The sequence below is a fragment of the Lithobates pipiens genome, unplaced genomic scaffold, assembly GCF_037356315.1.
Source record: "Lithobates pipiens isolate NorthernLeopardFrog02 unplaced genomic scaffold, aLitPip1_a1.2 Scaffold_10, whole genome shotgun sequence".
NCBI classification, from domain to species: domain Eukaryota; kingdom Metazoa; phylum Chordata; class Amphibia; order Anura; family Ranidae; genus Lithobates; species Lithobates pipiens.
In genome coordinates this window covers 222,323,975-222,343,686 of record NW_027507686.1, presented here as the reverse complement: position 1 = coordinate 222,343,686, position 19,712 = coordinate 222,323,975, and the positions used below count along the sequence as shown (strand labels likewise).

The window sequence follows — 19,712 nt, the reverse complement described above, 5'->3', positions numbered from 1 at the left end:
GCTATAGGCATAAGTCAAATTACACCCCAAAATAAATTCTGCTGCTTCTTCCGAGTACGAGGATACCACATGTGGGGGACTTTTTGGGAGCCTAGCCACGTACGCGACCCCGAAAACCAAGCACTGCCTTCCGGATTTAAATGTAAAACGCTACCAAAAAAAACTGTTAGCGATCGCAGGGATCAGGCCTGACTCTGTGATGGCTGTAGTTATGTGTTTAGTGTTTTGTAAGTGACAGTGATCGATCGATACTGCACTTGGGTGGACTGGGCGAAGGGGCAAAACGCAGGTGCTAGCAGGTATCTGGGCTGATCCCGCTAACAATGCGTTTTTTTGGAACCCTAAACTGCTGGGGACGCTTGTATAGATCTGATCAGATATTGATCTGTTCAGATTCTATACCACTACAGGAGGTGTATGCTTTGCATGTGGGTGTTAGCGGTACTGGCACTAACCTAGCGCTGCCTGGGGCAACGCAGACCCTGACCCTAAAACCTAATTGATATCACCCGCCGGGTGATCAGGGGGTTAAACCTTTATTGGGTAATAAATGGTGGGTGCCCTGATGCTATAAAAAGCAAACTAACTAACCAGAGTCACCCGTAACACTTATACGGTGATCACTGGTGAAAGGGTTAACTAGGGGCAATCAGGGGGTTCAAATTTTTATTAGGTAGTATATGGGGGTCCCTGGCGCTATATAAAAACCTGACGGGGAACCTAAATAACTAACTGGCTAACCAGCGTCACCAGTGACACTTATACGATGATCGCTGGTGAAAGGGTTAACTAGGGGCAATCAGGGGGTTAAAACCATTATTGGGTAGTATATCGGGGTACCTAGCGCTATAAAAACCTGGCGGTGAACCTAAAAAAATAACTAGCTACCTAGCGACACTAGCGACACTAATGCAGCGATCAGAAAAATGATCGCTTAGTGACACTGGCAAAAGGGGGTGAAAGGGTTAACTAGGGGCAATCAGGGGGTTAAAACCGTTATTGGGTAGTATATCGGGGTACCTAGCGCTATAAAAACCTGGCGGTGAACCTAAAAAAATAACTAGCTACCTAGCGACACTAGCGACACTAATGCAGCGATCAGAAAAATGATCGCTTAGTGACACTGGCAAAAGGGGGTGAAAGGGTTAACTAGGGGCAATCAGGGGGTTAAAAACGTTATTGGGTAGTATATCTGGGTACCTAGCGCTATAAAAACCTGGCGTGAACCTAAAAAAATAACTAGCTACCTAGCGACACTAGCGATACTAATGCAGCGATCAGAAAAATGATCGCTTAGTGACACTGGCAAAAGGGGGTGAAAGGGTTAACTCTAAGGGCAATCAGGGGGTTAAATCTTTATTGGGGGGTGGTAGGGGGCTACCCTGGACCTAACACTAGCTGCCCTGACACTTTTTACTTTTACAACTGACACTGAATGCAGTGATCAGTAAATAAATGATCACTGCAATCAGTGACACTGTTACTGGGGGGGGGGGGGGGGGGCGAGAGGACATCGGGGGGCGATCGGGGGGGTTTGTGTGCCTGTGTGTTAGTTAGTGTCAGTGTAGTGTTTGGTGCAGACTTACTCTGTCCTCTCCTCGTAGTCCGGTCAATAAGACTGCCCCGAGGAGAATGACATCACTTCCTCCCTGCCTGTGTATACAATACACAGTGGGAGGAAGCTTCTCATTCGCCAGGAGCGATCGAGAGGGGATGGCCAGAAACCAACGCCCATCCCCTCATCCCGGATCGCTCCTGAAGCGAACCTGACCGCCGCATCCAGCGGGAGGGGGTCCGATCGGACCCCCCACCCACTGGAAGGCAAGCACGTACATGTACGTGCTTGTGCCTGTACATGCCATTGTGATGACGTACAATGGCATGCGGCGGTCGTTAAGTGGTTAATTGATATGCGCTGATGAGGGACACTGGTGGGCACTGATAGGCACAGATAAGGCATCACAGATGAGGACAGATAAGGCGGTACTGATGGGAACAGATAAGGCGGTACTGATGGGCACAGATAAGGCGGCATTGATAAGATGGCCCTGATGGGTGGCATGGATAGGTGTTACTGATAGGTACCACTGATACATGGCACTGGTAGGTGACACTGATGGGCAGCACTGATTGGTGACACTGATAGGTGGCGCTGGTGGGAACTGGTAGGCGGTACTGTTGTGCAGTGGTAGGTGGCACTGGCAGGTTGCACAGGGGAGCACAGATGAGCCAGTGGGAGCTCTCCTAGATCAGCGCCGGTGTTCCTCTGAGAGCTGCTAGTGATCACCTTTTTTTTTTTTTTTATCCGCACACTGAGAAAAAATAGCCAATTGCCGGCTCTGTTTACATCACATGATCAGCTGTCATTAGAAAGGGTTCAGGATCAAGACTCGGGATCATAGATGCGCTGGTCACAGAGCGCGCCACGCATGCCCTGAAGGGGGTCCGCGGGCCGCTCGGGCGCAGGAGGACGTCAAAAGACGTACTTCTGCCAAAGTAGGTCCGCGCTGTAGCCGTCATTCAACTATAGCAGTTAACTGACAATTGCACAATCGTGCTACAGTGTACCCAAATAAAATGTATGTCATTTTTTCCCCACAAATAGAGCTTTCTTTTGGCTATATTTGTTTAAAAATGGAAAAAAATCTAATTTCTTCATCAATTTAGACCAATGTGTACTCTGCTACATATTTTTGGTAAAAAAATTCACAATAAGTGTCTATTGATTGGTTTGCGCAAAAGTTATCGCATCTACAGGCCTATGGGATATTTTTATTTATTCATTTAATTTTTTTTTTTTTTTTACTAGTAATGGCGTTGATCAGTGACTTATAGCAGGAGTGCGATATTGCTGCAGACAAATTGGACACTTAACTGACACTTTTGACACTTTATGGAAACCAGGGACACTGATACAGTGATCAGTGCTAAAAATATGCACTGTCACTGTACTAATGACACTGGCTGGGAAGGGGTTAACATAAGGGGCAATCAAAGGGTTAAACGTGTTCCTAGTCAGTGCTTGTGTACTGTGTGGGAGGTGCTTTTACTTAGGGAAGGCATAGATCCGTGTCCCTGGAACACAGGATCAATCAGTGGTGCCTGGTGCTCTAATTTTTTGGGGGCAGCACACAAAACACCCCCTCCCCCCATTTGTTCGGTCGGACAGTCAATCAGTCATTCGCTCAGTCAAAGCCCACCCCCCATCCGTCCATCAGCCCTGCACTTACCCCATTGAGGCCGCAGAGAGCTTTTGCAGCTTCCCCTCTGCACCCAGCCAATACGGTCACTTCTCCTCTTGGCCAATCGGGTCTTAAGACCCGTTTCCTGATTGGCCAGGAGGAGAAGCAGGAAGACAATAGCAAATATATTCATTTGCTATTGTCACACAGGTGGGTGGGCTCAGGGCGCAGATCACGTATTAGGTATATGATTTGGCACACAATGGCCGCCCTGCCATGGTATATCTAGAGCGGGCGGCCGTGAAGTGGTTAAAGTAGTTCTGAAGGCTGAAAGTTTTTTACCTTAATGCATTCTCTGCATTAAGGTAAAAAATAATGTGTGTGCTGCTCTGCCCCTTATACTTATCTGAACCTCATCTTCGTCCAGCACTGTGCATGGGAACAGTGGCTCTCTACCTCCTCAAGGGCTCAGAAACAGCAGCAGGAGCCAATGGGTGGGGCTGAGCCACACTCTTGTGTGTTAATGAGCGCACAGAGTATGGCTCAGGATCAATCCCGCACAAGTAACTCCATAGTAAACGGCTTTCTATGGGGGCACTCGGCGGCGGGGGGGGGGGGGGGGGGGGGGCAGGATCGCTGGCAGGGGACCCCAGAAGTGGAGGATCAGGGCTGCTCTGTGCAAAACCCTTTTATGATGTTTTTTATTTAATTTTTTTTTTAACTATTTAGCGAGCGCCCTATAACAGTTCTACTGGGCACTGGATCACGTGTGTGTGTGTGTGTGTATATATATATATATATATATATATATATATATATATATATATGGTAAAATGACTGCGCAACTGTCAGTTAAAGCAGGGGCGGACTGACTATTCTGGCACTCGGGCACTGCCTAAAGGGCCCCATGCCACTAAGCCTCAATAAAACCAGGGACAGTATGTAAAAATCTGTGTTTTTTTTTAAATCCCAAGATTATAGCTGCCCCACCTCTCCAGTACCTTTTCAGTGTGTGTATGTGTATTCTGTGTGTGTATACTGTGTGTGTGTGTATATTGTGTGCCTGTGTGTATACTGTGTGGCCCCATAATCTATTACCTGGGGTCCCCATAATCTCTTATTGCCTGGGGGCCCCATAATCTCCTATTGCCCGGGGGCCCCATGAGTTGTCAGTCCGTCCCTGAGTTAAAGTAACGCAATTCTGTATCGCAAAAAATGGCCTGGTCATTAAGGGGTAAAACTTTCCAGGGGGCAAGTGATTAAACTCCAAACCAAAAATTAAATATATTGCAGCTTACCAATCATTAAATGTGATAATAATAAAAAAAAAAACAAGCGCCAACAGAAATAATGAAAGGCACAATTTTAAACCACCTGCAGTAAAAAAATAGCCAAAGGCAATGATGAATCTCTAAAAACAGTCCATGCGCTTGGTCATAACAGGTATATACACATAAATATGTAACAGTCACAATATAAAGGGATATAAAGTTGCTCGTACTCAGTATTGATATATCTGTGCTCTAATGTGCTCAGACTTGGGTGTCCCACATAGATGTAAACTCACCCCCAAGAGTTGACCAACTATCTCTAGTATGGTTGTTCACGCGTGTGGGGATACCCCTGTAGAGATCCGGTGCTGGCGTCTCATGCAGTGTGATGCCTCATACAGATAGATAAACCAGAAAGAATCCTCATTGTGCAAATATCATTCCAAAGCTTTATTTTGTTAAAAACAATATTAAAATAGCACTCACATGTTATGGTGCCTTAACACCCTGGCACCCGGCGTGTGTAGCAGGTAATATTTTTTTAGGGGAAATCGGCCCCACAATCTTGCAGCGGTTCTGCTAGATCCCCAGTATTCGCTTGGGCGGAAGAGTGTCATGGTGACTCTGTAATGCTTCGACATGTTTCAGCCAATCAGCATTTCAGCCAATCAGTGGGCCATCATCAGGAAGCTCTGGGAGCCATTCAGCCCCTTTCTTTCCTGAATGAACACAATGAGTGATCGGTGCATTCATAACTGAAGCACAGTAAACTGTTTTTTTTTTTTTTCGGGGGGGGGGGGGGGGGCCCTGTCAGGTTGGCTGTATGGGGCCTGGTGGTTTCTAACAGCAGCTCTAGAAGGAGCAATGTATAACTATGTATTGCTATTTATGCTCCATGCATGCTGCAGACCCTTTTGCGGCCATATGCATGAGGCCTATAGCAGTTAGCCTACTTTCTTATCCCAGGGTCCAACATTAGGATACTATTGTGGTTGTCTCATTCTTGACATGATGAACATGAGGATCTCTTTCTAGTTCTTTTCACACACTGGTACCTCTGTCTGCAACTTACTAATAGTAGTCTTCTCTCTTTCAGGAGAGCCTTCCAACAGTTTTACAAAGAGTTTGTGGACTACACATGTCCCACAGAAGATATATATCTGGAGTAGCCATGGATTTCTGTGCATGGACTAAATGTAAGCAGGAAGCTGCCGAACTTCGAGATGAGCGATAGGCTAGAGGCCTGCTCTCGTCTCAGTCCCAAGGAACTTGAGGAGCGGTTGTGTGAATGTCAGCCAAGGTGATCATGGGTGGTTCCTCCATATAACTTCCCCCAATAACCTTCTCCCTTCTTGGACTTGCCCTTAACCCACTTCTACATAATCAAGGATCAGAGGGTGCAAGTGGACTAACGCACTCCCCCCGTGTACTGCAGGTGGAATGTCCCAGCATGTGCAAAACGTAAGAAGAGGAAGAAACCAACGGAATGAGCAAGGGGAGTGGCAGAAAGCGCGCTGGCTTTGTAGGCCAACAGACTGTACTAAGACACTGTGTATGGAGAAATATAGTATTTATTTAAAAAGAGAGGGCTAGCAAACGATTGCGTGCATTAAACTGTATATTAGTAACAGAGAGCGTGTTGCTGCATTACATGCATAGTGAAACAGGCATGGTGATGGTGTATGTGGAAAGTGCGGCAGAGGTAGTGAGGCTCTATTATAGAAACTACAGGGAAGCAGATATAGTGTTATAGTCCATAGCAACCAATCTGGTAAGCTTTCATTGTTTAAGTTGCCCCACAGTGGGCATTTGGTCAGTACGGGCAAGAGCCACATTGAACCTTAGGGCCAAGTATATGAAACAATGTTTTCTTGCTCTTACCTACCAGATTCTTTTATGGGTCTAGAGGAGACTTAAAGATCAATGATTGTTTGCTTGGAGCAACGCATTTTCTTCTTCACACACTGTGGGGCAAATTTATAAAGTTGCGAATTTGACATTCACCAAGCGTTCACTGCAGGTGAACCATTTCAGTGCATATGTTTTAAAGCTGAACTCCATGAAAGCTAAAAGTCCTCCCATTGAGTGGGGCTGCACCTGTGCTGCAAGGGTTAACTGCTCACTTCTCTCTAGGGGACGGGCAAAGCACTTTTATTTTCCAATCCTCCATTCCTGCAGACTCCTCTACTCTTCTAGACTGGTCCCTGCAGCCTCTTCTCCACTACACTCCAGTGCCCTAAGGTCCTTTGACATCATCAAGACCAATTCTGGGCTCATAGCCCTGCACTGGATGTGAGGATGCCAGGGGACAAACCAATGCTGGAGTTTAGTGTGACCGATATGATCAGTTAACCTAGCATTGTGGGCATAGCCACTACTGCAAGGGGGGACTTTTAGCTTTCCCAGAGTTGACCTTTAAATTAGAGATTTTTTCACCCCCAGTGAATGTTTAGTGAATAAGACCTTTATTCCTTGGTGCTTGTTTATAAAAATGAAGCTTAACGTGTCAATAAATAGCCCAGTTTTACAATCTGTGCAAACATGACTTGATAAGGTAGCTTATGACTTATGAAGGGGCCCATAGCGAGTATCTCCAACCTTCTGTTAAATATGTGTGTCAATGGGCCGTCAGCCTTCATCAACGAGGAGTTAGGGATGCTTATGCCAAGGGCCCTTCATCCTTCAATGGTGAGGAGTTAAGTATACCTATGTCAATGGGCCTTCATCCTTCAATGGTGAGGAATTAGGGATACCTATGTCAATGGGCCCTCATCCTTCATCGGTGAGGAGTTAGGGATACCTACTGTATGTCAATGGGCCCGCATCCTTCATCAATGAGGAGTTAAGAATGCTTATGTCAAGGGGCCTTCATCCTTCAATGGTGAGGAGTTAGGGATACCTATGTCAATGGGCCCTCATCCTTCAATGGTGAGGAGTTGGGGATACCCATGTCAATGGGCCCTCATCCTTCAATGGTGAGGAGTTAGGGATACCTATGTCAATGGGCCCTCATCCTTCATCTTTTAACGGTGAGGAGTTAGGGATACCTATGTCAATGAGCCTTTATAATTTAATGGTGTGGCCTTAGGGATGCCTATTGCAATGGGCTTTCATACTTCATCCTTTAAATGGTGAGGAGTTAAGTATACCTAAGCCAATGGGCCCTCATACTTCAATGGTGAGGAGTTAGGGATACCTGTGTCAATGGGCCCTCATTCTTCAATGGTGAATCTAGTTATTTTGTTTTGTTAAATTCGGTTGATTCGTTCGATTTGTATTAGGGATTCGTATTCGGAATTTGTTTAGTCTTTTTTAGAATCTTCTTCAAATGTACCAATTTTTTTTTAGATTCGAAACGTTTGAATTGATACATTTTGAATCGTCAATTCGAAAACTTTAGATTTTTATTTATTTTTCTGGATTCGAATGTGGCAAAGTGAACAAACAAAAGAAAAATATTCATCAAATGATTACAATGACTCTTTAAATCACTTTTGGCTTAACAAAAACAGCATTATTTCAAAATGGTACACACAGTCTTTGATTTCAGCAATATGTGTACAGTTAGAATTCGACTGGAGGTTAATGTAAAAATCTATTCAAATTTCAGTCCGAATTTCCAAAATCGGATGAATTTGGTTTTGCTATTCGGAGCATTCGGTAAAATTTGTTTAAATTGTAATTCGGGTATTCGGATATATACAAATCTCTGAATACTGAAAAATGTGTCAGAATATTAATTCCCAACTAAACAAACCGCAAATGTCTAATACCCATGTCAATGGGCCTTCATCCTTCAATGGTGAGGCATTAGGGATGCCTATTCCAATTGGCCCTAATACTTCATCCTTTAATGGTGAGGAGTTAGAGATGAAGACTACAGCTTTGCTCTTCATAGTCCACTGGTTTGAAAGTCATGGTGTCCAATGGCAACAAGAATGGGCAGATATTCCCCATCTATACCCCCACATTTCAATGGCAATGATGGGTAATGTCACCTGCCCATCCTTAATTGCATTGCTGATGCCCTTGGGCCCTGGACACACATTGCTTGACTAGGCCAATGGACAGGCCAACATGGACAAGGAAATCAGTGGTGCCGAAATATTCCATAACTTCTCTTTTAAGCAGTGTGCTCAAAAATACCCCTAGGGAGCCTTTACACAAGCCAGTCTTCTCCCAATCACCAGAATATAAACTCAAATCAGACTCATTGATTATCAAGACTAGTCCAATTATGGGCACCTTTAGCATGTAAATGTGGTGAAGTTTATATTATACCATACATAATAAAAGAGGGATAAGACCACCAAGGTGTGCACAAAGTGTCAGCCATTGCAAGTGTTCTCCAAACCCAACTGTCAAAGAAACACCAATATGCATCTCGTCCACAAAATAGCTTGCTTTGGTTCTCTTTGTTTCCAGTGAAAAATGAAAAGTCCTCTAAATGTAGACTACAAATGTGTCTTTATGTAGAAGTAAAAAAAGTACTGCAGGATACTTTCACTAAGAACATCACCTTTACCATGGTGTCATTTCCAAACAGTATCTCATTCTTTTGAAGAAGCACATAATGTATTCACCTTCGTACAGCCCTGAACACTGCCTCAAAAACAGATTCAGATGCATCTGTGGTGCTACTGAGGTCCACGATGGCATGAATGCCTATGGAGACATATGGTCCCCATGTGTACTTGAGGTATCTGAGCTCCAGTTGTAGGACAGCGATGGTTATGCACCTTGAATATCATATTTAAAACATGTTTATTAAAAGCCAAAGCATTATACAAGTTTTTGGATAGAATGAGAAAGGTTTAGAACATCTTTCAGGTTTTTATTGCAGTCACTATCCCTGTTTAAGGGTTAATTCACATCTGTTGGGTGTGTCAACACGCTTTATGTTGCACATTAATGTGCACTGCAATAAAGCATCTCATTATAATGAACGTGCTGAAAATCAAATGTGACCCTCTTTGTTAATGCAACTCACTACAACGTACTACTATGTGCAATCATGAGATGCTGCAATGCAGGTGTATTGCTATAATGTGTTGGGTGCCATTCAAAATGAATGGCAATGCTGCACAGTAACACGTCACTTCCTGTTATACCTGATATCTGTCAATATAATAGGATTCGATACAGCATGGAGAAACAAACAGTAATTAAAACAGTATATATATTTTTTTAAATAAAGTGGGAAAAGTTGGCTCCGCCTGTCAAACTTGCCCATTGAGTCCAATGGTTCCGTACTGCAACAGCAAGCCAAGTGCCTGGCTTACAGTTGCGGCACAGCCCCCAATGGAAAGATAAAAGTAAAAAAAAAAAGGTGTTCAGTCAGAGGTAGTAGCACCTCCTGAATGCCAGTCAGCCACTGTTATACCACCCTCTGAAAAGCGATCAACCACAGATTGCTTTTCTGATGGCAGTAAGCAGTGCCGCTAATGTGAAAGAAGCCTTATAGTAGCAGGTAATGTACCTGCACGACAGCCTATTCAAGATCAATGGGCTGCTGTAACACAGTGCACCTATATGCACAATAACCATTTGCATTGTGTATGGTTTTAATGGGCACTATAACGAGGCTACAGACAACAATAAAACTCAACAGAGGTTCTTATCCTTCCCCATTCTATCTGAAACCAACAAACAGCTTTGATGGGATTTTAGTTGTTCTTAAGGCTGAATCATGGAATAATTAAAAACCAACCTTGCAGTGAGGCTCCCCTCTCATACTGCAAGGGTTAAATGCTTGTTTTTGCCTAGAGGAACTTGAAATAGCACTTTTTACTTATCCATCACTCCTGTAGGCTCCTCCTCTCCATGCAACCGCTTCCTCAAAGGCGTAGTCGGTCCCACTCTAATGATCATATACAATGGCGGGCCATCAGTCTTGTATTGTAAGAGAGGGCACCAAGAGCACACCCACAACTAGGCGCATTGTAAGGGAAAAGAGAATGGTGGCTCTGGGAGGGGGTGGTAGGGTGATGGATAAGGTAAGTACACATGCCTATTAATGGTACCCTAGCCAAAATAAGCATTTAGCCCTGGTAGTGATGGGGGGAGCCCCACTGCAAGGGTAGCTTCTTAATTACCTCTGAGGTTGCTTGGCATAAAGCTTAAAAAATGAAGGGGGGGTCTGGATTGTTCCCCCCCCCCCCAACAAACTGCACTGCCGTCGCCCATAGATCATAAGCATCTGGTAGATCCCCCACCTCAGTTCTCATGACCGATGATTTCTGAAGGCAAAATTGTGTCAAGCATTGTAACCAATCTGGTTTTTCCATTCATGTTTGTAGAGTGAAGGAAGATTCTGGTTGCTATGGGCAACCCAGACAGATCATCCAATCATACATCTTTATGGACCTAATAAAGTGTGCAAAAGAAAAGTTCCTGTTGTTCATTGCATTCAATCAGTTTTCCTTTATTGCTGCCAATATACAGTAGATCTTCAATAAAACCGTTAACCTATGTATGAAAATATGCCACCCTTCCTGAAATTCATAAGACTGGCGCAGACAGATTTTGTGAAAGTGGTTCACGTGCGTTCTAAAAGTGGTGCAGAATGTGCCAAATTCATCTACCCGTCTAGAACTTGTACTTGAATTTGGCACATACTGAGCCACTTTTGCAAAATCTGTCTGCGCCTCTCTCTGTACACCAAATGCGAGTTGGTCTTAAAGTGGTAGTAAAGGTTACAAAAAAAAACAAAAACAGACCCAACAAGGTAAAAGGCAAATAAAGTGGTAGTATGCATTGCATACTAGCACATTATGAATAAATCACCTTGAAACTAAGCCCAATGGCGGCACACTGTTACCACGGCAGAGGCTTCCATCTTCATATGGACTTCCGGGTTCGAGGGCTGCGGTCTCTTGAAGGGCCGAGCTGCGAGGACGTCCCTCCCATGCATGCTCGCAGGTGTCACGGCTGCGGCACAGAGCTCTGAATGAACAGCGTGGGTGTGCCATGCCTTCAGCGTGCATGCGCTGGTGACATCACCTAGAATATCTCTTACACGGTCATTTTTAGGAGATATTCATTTATTATAAGCTTACCTGTAGGTTAAAACAAAAATTCAGTGTTTACTACCACTTTAATTAGCTCCACTTTTGTAAGATACAAACTGTTGGTATTTTATTTAGAATTTGGTGCCGGCGTTGCGCTACAACGTAAAAATGTCACAACCACTGGAATTTGTCGCAGGAGTCGCTGTCAGAACCAGAAGTGTTGCAGATGCTTCGTGAATTCGGTGCAATGCATTTAGAAGAGGGATTAACGGCAGAAAAGTGGTGCAGCAGCTTTATTGAATACCCCCCTCGGACTATAAAATCTATTTTAGTTCTACCAGCAAGTATGCAGCAGAGATTGCTCAGAGATTGAACTGCTTGTCGGTGGTTATTTCATTAGCATCAGAATGGATTTCAACATCCAAATCTTACAAAGGAAGCTGCAGGAAGGCCACCGGAAGCAGAGAGATTTATTCACCCATGCAGCCTGAGCCTAAGGGTAATAAATATTGCAGAATAAATATATATTGTATCAAAGTGAGATATATTGGTATGTGTGATGTCCCCCAACCCCCCCACGTGCCATATTCAAAAGTGATCTTACATGGCTGCCTTTTTACAAATGACAGGTACACTTTAACTATAATCATGAAAGGCCATAGCTGTACTAGAAGTGAGAGAAAGGGAAAAAAAGAAGCAGGCTTAATTAGATAAATAAAATAACATGGTCATTTAAAATATATTTTTTAAATATCTCTTCATGATACAAAAAAAACTTATTTTTTTTTTCAGTGTCAGCTTATACTTTAACCACTTTCAGACCGGACCAATTTGCTGGTCAAAGACCAGACCACTTTTTGCGATTCGGCACTGCGTCGCTTTAACTGACAATTGCGCGGTCGTGCGACGCGGCTCCCAAACAAAATTGACGTCCTTTTTTTCCCACAAATAGAGCTTTCTTTTGGTGGTATTTGATCACCCCTGCGGTTTTTATTTTTTGCGCTATAAACAAAAATAGAGCGACAATTTTGAAAAAAACGCATTATTTTTTACTTTTTGTTATAATAAATATCCCCCAAAAATATATAAAAAAACATTTTTTCCCTCAATTTAGGCCGATACGTATTCTTCTATATATTTTTGGTAAAAAAAATCGCAATAAGCGATTATTGATTGGTTTGCGCAAAAGTTATAGCGTTTACAAAATAGGGATAGTTTTATAGCATTTTTATTAATAATTTTTTATTATTTTTTTTTTTACTAGTAATGGCGGCGATCTGCGATTTTTATTGTGACTGCGACATTGTCGGGGACCCATCGGACATTTTTGACACATTTTTGGGACCATTGTCATTTATACAGTAATCACTGCTATATAAATGCAGTGATTCCTGTGTAAATGACACTGGCAGTGAAAGGGTTAACCTGTGGGTGGCAGTGTAGGGGTTAAGTGTTCCTAGGGGTGTGTTACTAACTGTGGGGGGGGTTGGGCTTTCATTTAGTGTACACTGATCTCTGCTCCAATCACATGGAGCAGAGATCAGCATCACTAGTTGCTAGGCAGAATGGGAAAATGTTGTTTATACAGCATTTCCTCCATTCGGCCGCTCCGTGAGACGATTGTGGGGATGCCCGCGGCGATCGAGTCCGCGGGTCCCGCGACCGGACTCACGGGGGTCCCGACCAGCGCGGGAGCGCGCCGCCGGCGGCGCGCTCCCGATGGCACGGCGGCAACGAATATTGGACGTACATGTACGCCAATATGCCTGCCCGTGCCATTCTGTCGACGTACATCGTCGTGCGCTGGTCGGGAAGTGGTTAAAGCAGAACTAAACCCTTAGGCCTCATGCCCACAGCCATTTTTACAGCCGCTTTTATGAGCGTTTTTTTGCAGCTTAAAAACACCTCTCCATGTTATGCCCCGTACACACGATCGGAAATTCCGCCAGCAAAAGTTGGATGAGAGCTTTTGGTTGGATATTCCGACCATGTTTATGCTCCATCAGACTTTTGCTGGCAGAATTCCTGCCAGCAAAAGATCGAGAGTAGGTTGTCTGTTTTTCAATCGGAAATTCTGATCGTCTGTACCAATTCCTACGCATGCTCGTAAACAATTTGACAAACGCTCTGAATCATTGAATTTAATTTTCTCGGCTTGCCGTAGTGTTGTACATCACCGTGTTCTTGACGGTTGAAAGTTCAAAGAATTTTTGTATGACCGTGTGTATGCAAGCCAAGCTTGAGTGGAATTCCATCAGAAAAAACTTGGATGTTTTTTTCCCGACGGAATTCCACTCAAGCTTGGCTTGCATACACATGGTCATACAAAATCCGCTCGTGTGTACGGGGCCTGAGCCTATGGCCTCATGCCCACCATGGCGTTTTTTAAGCTGCAAAGAAAAAAAAAACAGGACCAGGGCGCTCTGAGGCGCGGCGCTAGAGCTGCAAAAACGCAAAATGAGCTCCAGCGCTTTTAAGCTGTAAACATTTTATTGGACACTGTAATGTCTGTAAAAACAGGAAATTCCTGTCTGGACATTATATTACCCAACAGTCCTTTGCACAGCCGTGTGACTGTGGGTAGGACAGAGGAGAGACCAAGATAAGATGGCAAGTGCTGTGTCTCAGGTGGACCTGATTGATGCTGTTGAGGCCCATCCGGAACGGTGGGATGTGCACCCAAAACTGACCCCGTCTGCTGCTTCTCTTCTCCTCCTGTCTCCTTCTCCGCAGCCTCCGCAAGACAATCAGAAGGATTGCCTCATCCATCTTCCGGACGCCAAGATCCATATGAAAATCTCAGAAAAAATCACCTAAACGCAAGACTCCAACAAACTCTCAAATGCTCTCTCCTACCAAAATGGCACCGACACAAGGCTCTCTAACATATTTTATTTGGTTTCTGTGGCATTGTGGGCATTTTGGGAGTGTAATATAGCCAAGAGATGTATTTTTGTTAAAGATACGCTACTCAACGTCGGTACTAGCTTTACAGCTCGTTTTTAAAAACGTCCGTGGGCATGAGGCCTAAGATTTAACAGTTTCAAACGGGTGGTCCGCCTGATGGACTCCGTTTTGCTCAGTGGGGGATCGATCCGCTAATCCCCGCTGGGCAGGCAGGTGACAGGTCCTTCCCCGCTCACTGTGCTGAGATGGAACGGTCAGAGCCCTGCTGTCCTCTATGGGGAGATCAGATGAAAACAGACCCCGCCTGTCCATTTTCATCCGATCCACCAGATGGATGGAAAATAGGATCTCCATCCCTCTGGATTTCACTGACAGGATAGGATCGGGTGTCAGTGGACATGACACCGCTGACATCTGCTGCTCCATACGAGTGAATGGAGGGTCCAGGCAGGTCCACCTGAAAAACTGGTAGGCAGAACTGATCAGAAAGTCCGTGTGAAAAGGGCCTTACATTGCAGACATGCCGGAAATGTAACTGTCACATTGGTTGTGCTCTCCACCAAACTGTCAAACCATCAAATGGCTGGTGTCATAACTGATGACATGTGCAGCACCATGGCAGCTGCAGATCGAACAGAGGCTAAGATGGCAGCTTCCTTGGCTGAAAAGGAGAGGAGGGTTTAGTTCCACTTTAAAGTTTTTGTGGCTCTAAGACCCCTTTCACACTGGGATGCTTTTCAGCCATTTTAGCGCTAACAAAAGAGCCTCTCTAACCTCCCCAGTGTGAAAGTCTGAGTGCTTGCACACTGGTGCGCTGCGCTTGCAGGACGGGTAAAAAAAAAAAAAAAAAAGTAATGCAAGCAGCATCTTTGGGGCGGCAGAGGAGCAGTGTAGACAGCATTCCTACACCACCCCTGCCCATTGAAATGGCCTCGGCAGCACTGCAACACTGGCGCATTTAACCCTTTCATCTGTAGCTAGCGGGGGTTAAATGTGCCCTGCTAGGGGCCGAAATACGCCGCTTTACAGATACCGCCCACACTGTCCCAGCGAGAAGGGCTTTATAAAGGAGACTATTTTGGCTCTGGAGATGAATCTCTGTGGATTAGGGAGTTATGGCTCACATGTAGGAAAATCTATGTTTCAGAATCTCGCAGGATTCCTTTATCAGGCACAGTTGTCTGATGGAGTCCTGCAAGGATCTGAAACATTGCTTTTCCTACATGGGAGCCAGGATTAGTTAAATATATTCTATAAAGCTGTTCACAACAGTGAGCAGCAACAGAGAGTAGTGAGCTGCATTGGTGAAAAATCTTGCTTGCTGAGTCTTTTACGTTTGGGACAAATGCACATTACGGTACTTTATTGTTAAATGGAAACACTCTACACTGCAGTATCCATTGAAAAGGATGCATGAAACAACCACACAAAACAAATTTGCACCGTGTTTCATTTTACCACAACATATTAACCACTTGCTTACCGGGCACTTAAACCCCCTTCCTGTCCAGACCAATTTTCAGCTTTCAGCGCTGTCACACTTTGAATGACAATTGTGCGGTCATACAACACTGTTCCAAATTACATTTTTATATTTTTTTCCACACAAATAGAGTTTTCTTTTGGTGGTATTTGATCACCTCTGTTTTTTTTTTAACAAAAAATAAATGTAAAAAGACTGAATAAAAAAAAAAAAATAATTTTTGTTATAAAATTTTAAAAAACAGGTAATTTTTCTCATTCATTGATGTACGCTGATGAGGCGGCACTGATGGGTGTCAATAATGGGCACGGATCTGTTACACTGATAGGCAGAACTGCTAGGTGGCACTGATTGGCACCACTGGTGGGCATTGATAGGTGGCACTGGCAGAGGTGTGCACAGATGAGGCATAATTGCTTCTTCCTCTTCGGGGCCGATGTCCCTTGCAGATGAGGCGGTGATCGGCTTTTTTTTTCTCCTCCCGCTGTCAGCGCGAGGAGAGAAAAAAACAACACAATTACCAAGCATTTGTTTACATCATGTGATCAGCTGTCCTTGGCTGACAGCTGATCACATGGTAAGGGGTCTGGACTGGCCCCTTACTCGGATCGGTGATCACCCGAGTCTCCGTGACTCAGTAATCATGCACAGGGGAGGCCATCATATGACGGCCTCCCGCAAATTCAGGTCCGCGCTGTGGCCGTCGTTCAGCTATAGCGCGGACGTCAAGTGGTTAAAGACGTGCTAAATTTGTAGTGTGCATTTCCTAAGGCTTGGTTCACACCAATGCAGTTTACTTTTGATCAGTTTCTGCAGGGCTTTTTGGGATGCATTTTGCACACAGGTTTTTGACGCGTTTTGTGGTTTTCTGCTTTTTTTTCTAAAAAGGGCAGATGTTTTTGTTGTTCAGATTAAAAACACATCAAAAAACATGTTAAATGGACTGTACTGCGCTTCTGCAAAGCGCAAAATGCACTAAAAAATGTATAGGTGTGAACCAGGCCTAACAGGATGGCGCAAATTGCCCCTTAAATTTGCTCCTTGAGAGCTACAGGATGTGTTTTTGGGGGTGTAGCTACGCCGCATTATGGGGAAAAACAGGCATCTGACACTTCCGGAAATGTCAAATAATAAAAAGACTGACAGAGGCTGCAGCACTGGTACAGGTGGGGAGGTATGAGACATGGGCAGCGAAAGATATTAGGAGAGTCCTGCTGGTGGTACTAAACGCTGCCTGTGGACATAGAGCGATGGCTGTCAGATTTGTACCCTGTACAAGTCAATGGCCGGCACCACTACTATTCACAAGTAACCACATGCAAATAAAGCCTCCGACCGACCCTGGACACAGCTGTGTGTATCCAAGGTTGGCCTTTCTGCAGAGTTCTGGTTGCAGCTAACTGGCCAGTGTATATGTGGCCAAAACACAGATTTTTAGCTGCATCCGGAGACAAAGTTTAGCTGCCTCTGCAGAAAACTATACACCTCTGGCCATCTAGGCAAATGTAGTAGAGAGGCACCAAAATTTTGGTGGCCCAAACAGATCGGTTGAAAATTATGTTTTCTGCATTTTGGCGATAGAGGAAAAGATGCCGATAATGGCTTAAAACATGCATGCGATTTTTCTGCAATTTGACCACAATTTTACTGTGCTTGTGGTGCGTTTTTTTGTAGGTCATGTGATTCAAACTGCATCAAAAACATAACACGGGTGCGTTATTGATGAGTGTTCAATGCACTTCAACTGGGAGGTGCGTTTTTTTTTTACTGACCAAAAATGTAGCAAGCAAGATTTTTAACACAATGGAAGCGCAGCAGACCCGTGTGAAGACATACATAGCATTTAAAGGGATGCATTTTTCTTGAGCTTTTCATGTTCATTTAAAATTCATGCTATTAATTAAAAATATTAAATTAAAAAGTTGAATAGGATATATATGTTTCATAAATAAATTGTATTTTTTTTTTTTTTAAACTGTCATTTTCAGTTTTGGCCACGTGCATCTCAAAGTTTCTGTTTCAGTACACCTCTAGAATGTGGCCTTCTTATTTATCTTCTCATTGGGTTTACCTTCTTTTAGGATTTTGTGCTACATTGACACAGTCGCCTCCATTCACACTTGTACGACTTCACTTTGGAGTGCAACTTTGGATGGCTGCGACTTAGATGTGACTTGTTGTCCCACTGCAAAATCAGACCCGCTGGTGCATGTAAAATAGTCAGGCACGTCTTTCATGCAACTTTTGGAGGGGTAATATGGAAGTCTATGGCCCTCAAGTTGCATGAAATTTGGACAAAAATAACGCATGAACTACCTTAAAGCGGAGGTCCACCCTAAAGTGGACCTTCCACTCATCGGAACCCTCCCCCCTCCGGTGCCACAATCGGCACCTTTCAGGGGGGAGGGGGGTGCAGTTACCTGGATAATCCAGGTAACTGCACCCACTTCCGGGATAGCTCTCTGCGGAAAGGGGCGTAACTTACGCCCCTTTCCGCAAGTGCCCGCCCCTTCCCGCTGGGAAACACACAGCTCCCAGAGGCAGCGGGGAGCGTCCTTATTGCGCAGCGCGATTCGCGCATGCGCAGTAGGGAACCGGGAAATGAAGCCGAAAGGCTCCATTTCCCGATTCCCATACCCAAGATGGCGGCGGCAGGACCCGACAGACGACCTAGCGATCGGCTTCGGGTGCCGACATCGCGGGCGCGCTGGACAGGTAAGTGTCACTATTTTAAAAAAGTCAGCAGCTGCAGTATTTGTAGCTGCTGGCTTTTAAAAAAAAAAAAAAAAAAAAAAAAAAAAAAAACGCGGAGTCCCGGTGGACTCCCGCTTTAAAGTGGAAGTTCAGCCTAAAACTAAAATCTCTAAATCTACTGGCAGCCACAATCTAAGACTATCCTATCTAGCCCTGTAAAGCAAAAAATTGCTATACATACCTTTTCTGAAGCTGATCTGGTCTGGTCCCACACTGAGCTGTCATCAGCGGCTTCTCCGTGTAGACGGGTCTAGAAGCTGCAGCCCACAATGGGAGCCCCATAGTAACTCTATGGGTGACGTCACTTCCCAGCTGTTGTCAGTTGTCTCATGCACAGAGCTTCAGCCGCTGGAGATCATACCAGATCGGATTCAGAAAAGGTATGTATAGCGATTTTTGCTTTACAAGGCTAGATAGTGTGTATGGGGCTTAAGACTAACCCTTTCTGCTGATTTTTGTGTTCAGATTTACCAAAACCATGTAGTGCAAGGGCCTGCTTGATTGCATACAAATTGAAACTCCTCATATTATATGGTTTTGGTAAATCTGAAGGAAAAATAAAAAATCTGCAGAAAATCTGATAGTGTGTATGGGGCTTTAGATTGTGGCTGCCAGTAGATTTAGGCTGAACTTACACTTTAAGGCTCCATTCAAATTGTACGATACCGCCAACCTTGGAGTGCAACTTGGATACGACTTTGACCAGTGATAATGGACAAATGTTGCACAACGGTTGCATTGTAGAACATTCAGGTACGACTTTCATACAACTTTTGAGGGTTAACGTTGAAGTCTATGGCCTTCAAGTTACATAAAAGTCAGACCAAAGTAGTACTTTGAAGTCGTGGCAACTTTGAGTTGCATATATATGAATGGTTATCATTGGAAAACATGGGGCATGACATCTCAGGCGACTTTGATGTCCAAAGTTGCACAAGTGTGAATGGAGCCTTTGTTTCACATATACGAATGGATATCATTGGGAAAAACATGAGGTACGACTTGCCATGCAACTTTGATGTCCATAGGCGCATGACACGTCGCAAAAGTGTGAACATCAGACTTAAAGTGGGCTTTAAATATAAAGACTTCACACACCACAAAG

The 19,712-nt window shown here is 44.4% G+C and overlaps 1 protein-coding gene across 3 annotated transcripts in view; it reads left to right on the top strand.

Annotated features, from left to right (window-relative positions):
* The window catches only part of MAPK8IP1 (mitogen-activated protein kinase 8 interacting protein 1), a 172,114-nt gene extending 161,272 nt beyond the window's left edge, over positions 1–10,842 (top strand). For all 3 annotated transcript variants that reach the window (XM_077461915.1, XM_077461906.1, XM_077461923.1), the window contains exon 12: positions 5,550–10,842. In XM_077461915.1, the coding sequence (XP_077318041.1) occupies positions 5,550–5,622 (73 nt within the window). In that variant the 3' untranslated portion in view covers positions 5,623–10,842. The remainder of the gene's footprint in view (positions 1–5,549) is intronic.
* The last annotated feature ends 8,870 nt before the right edge of the window (positions 10,843–19,712 follow it).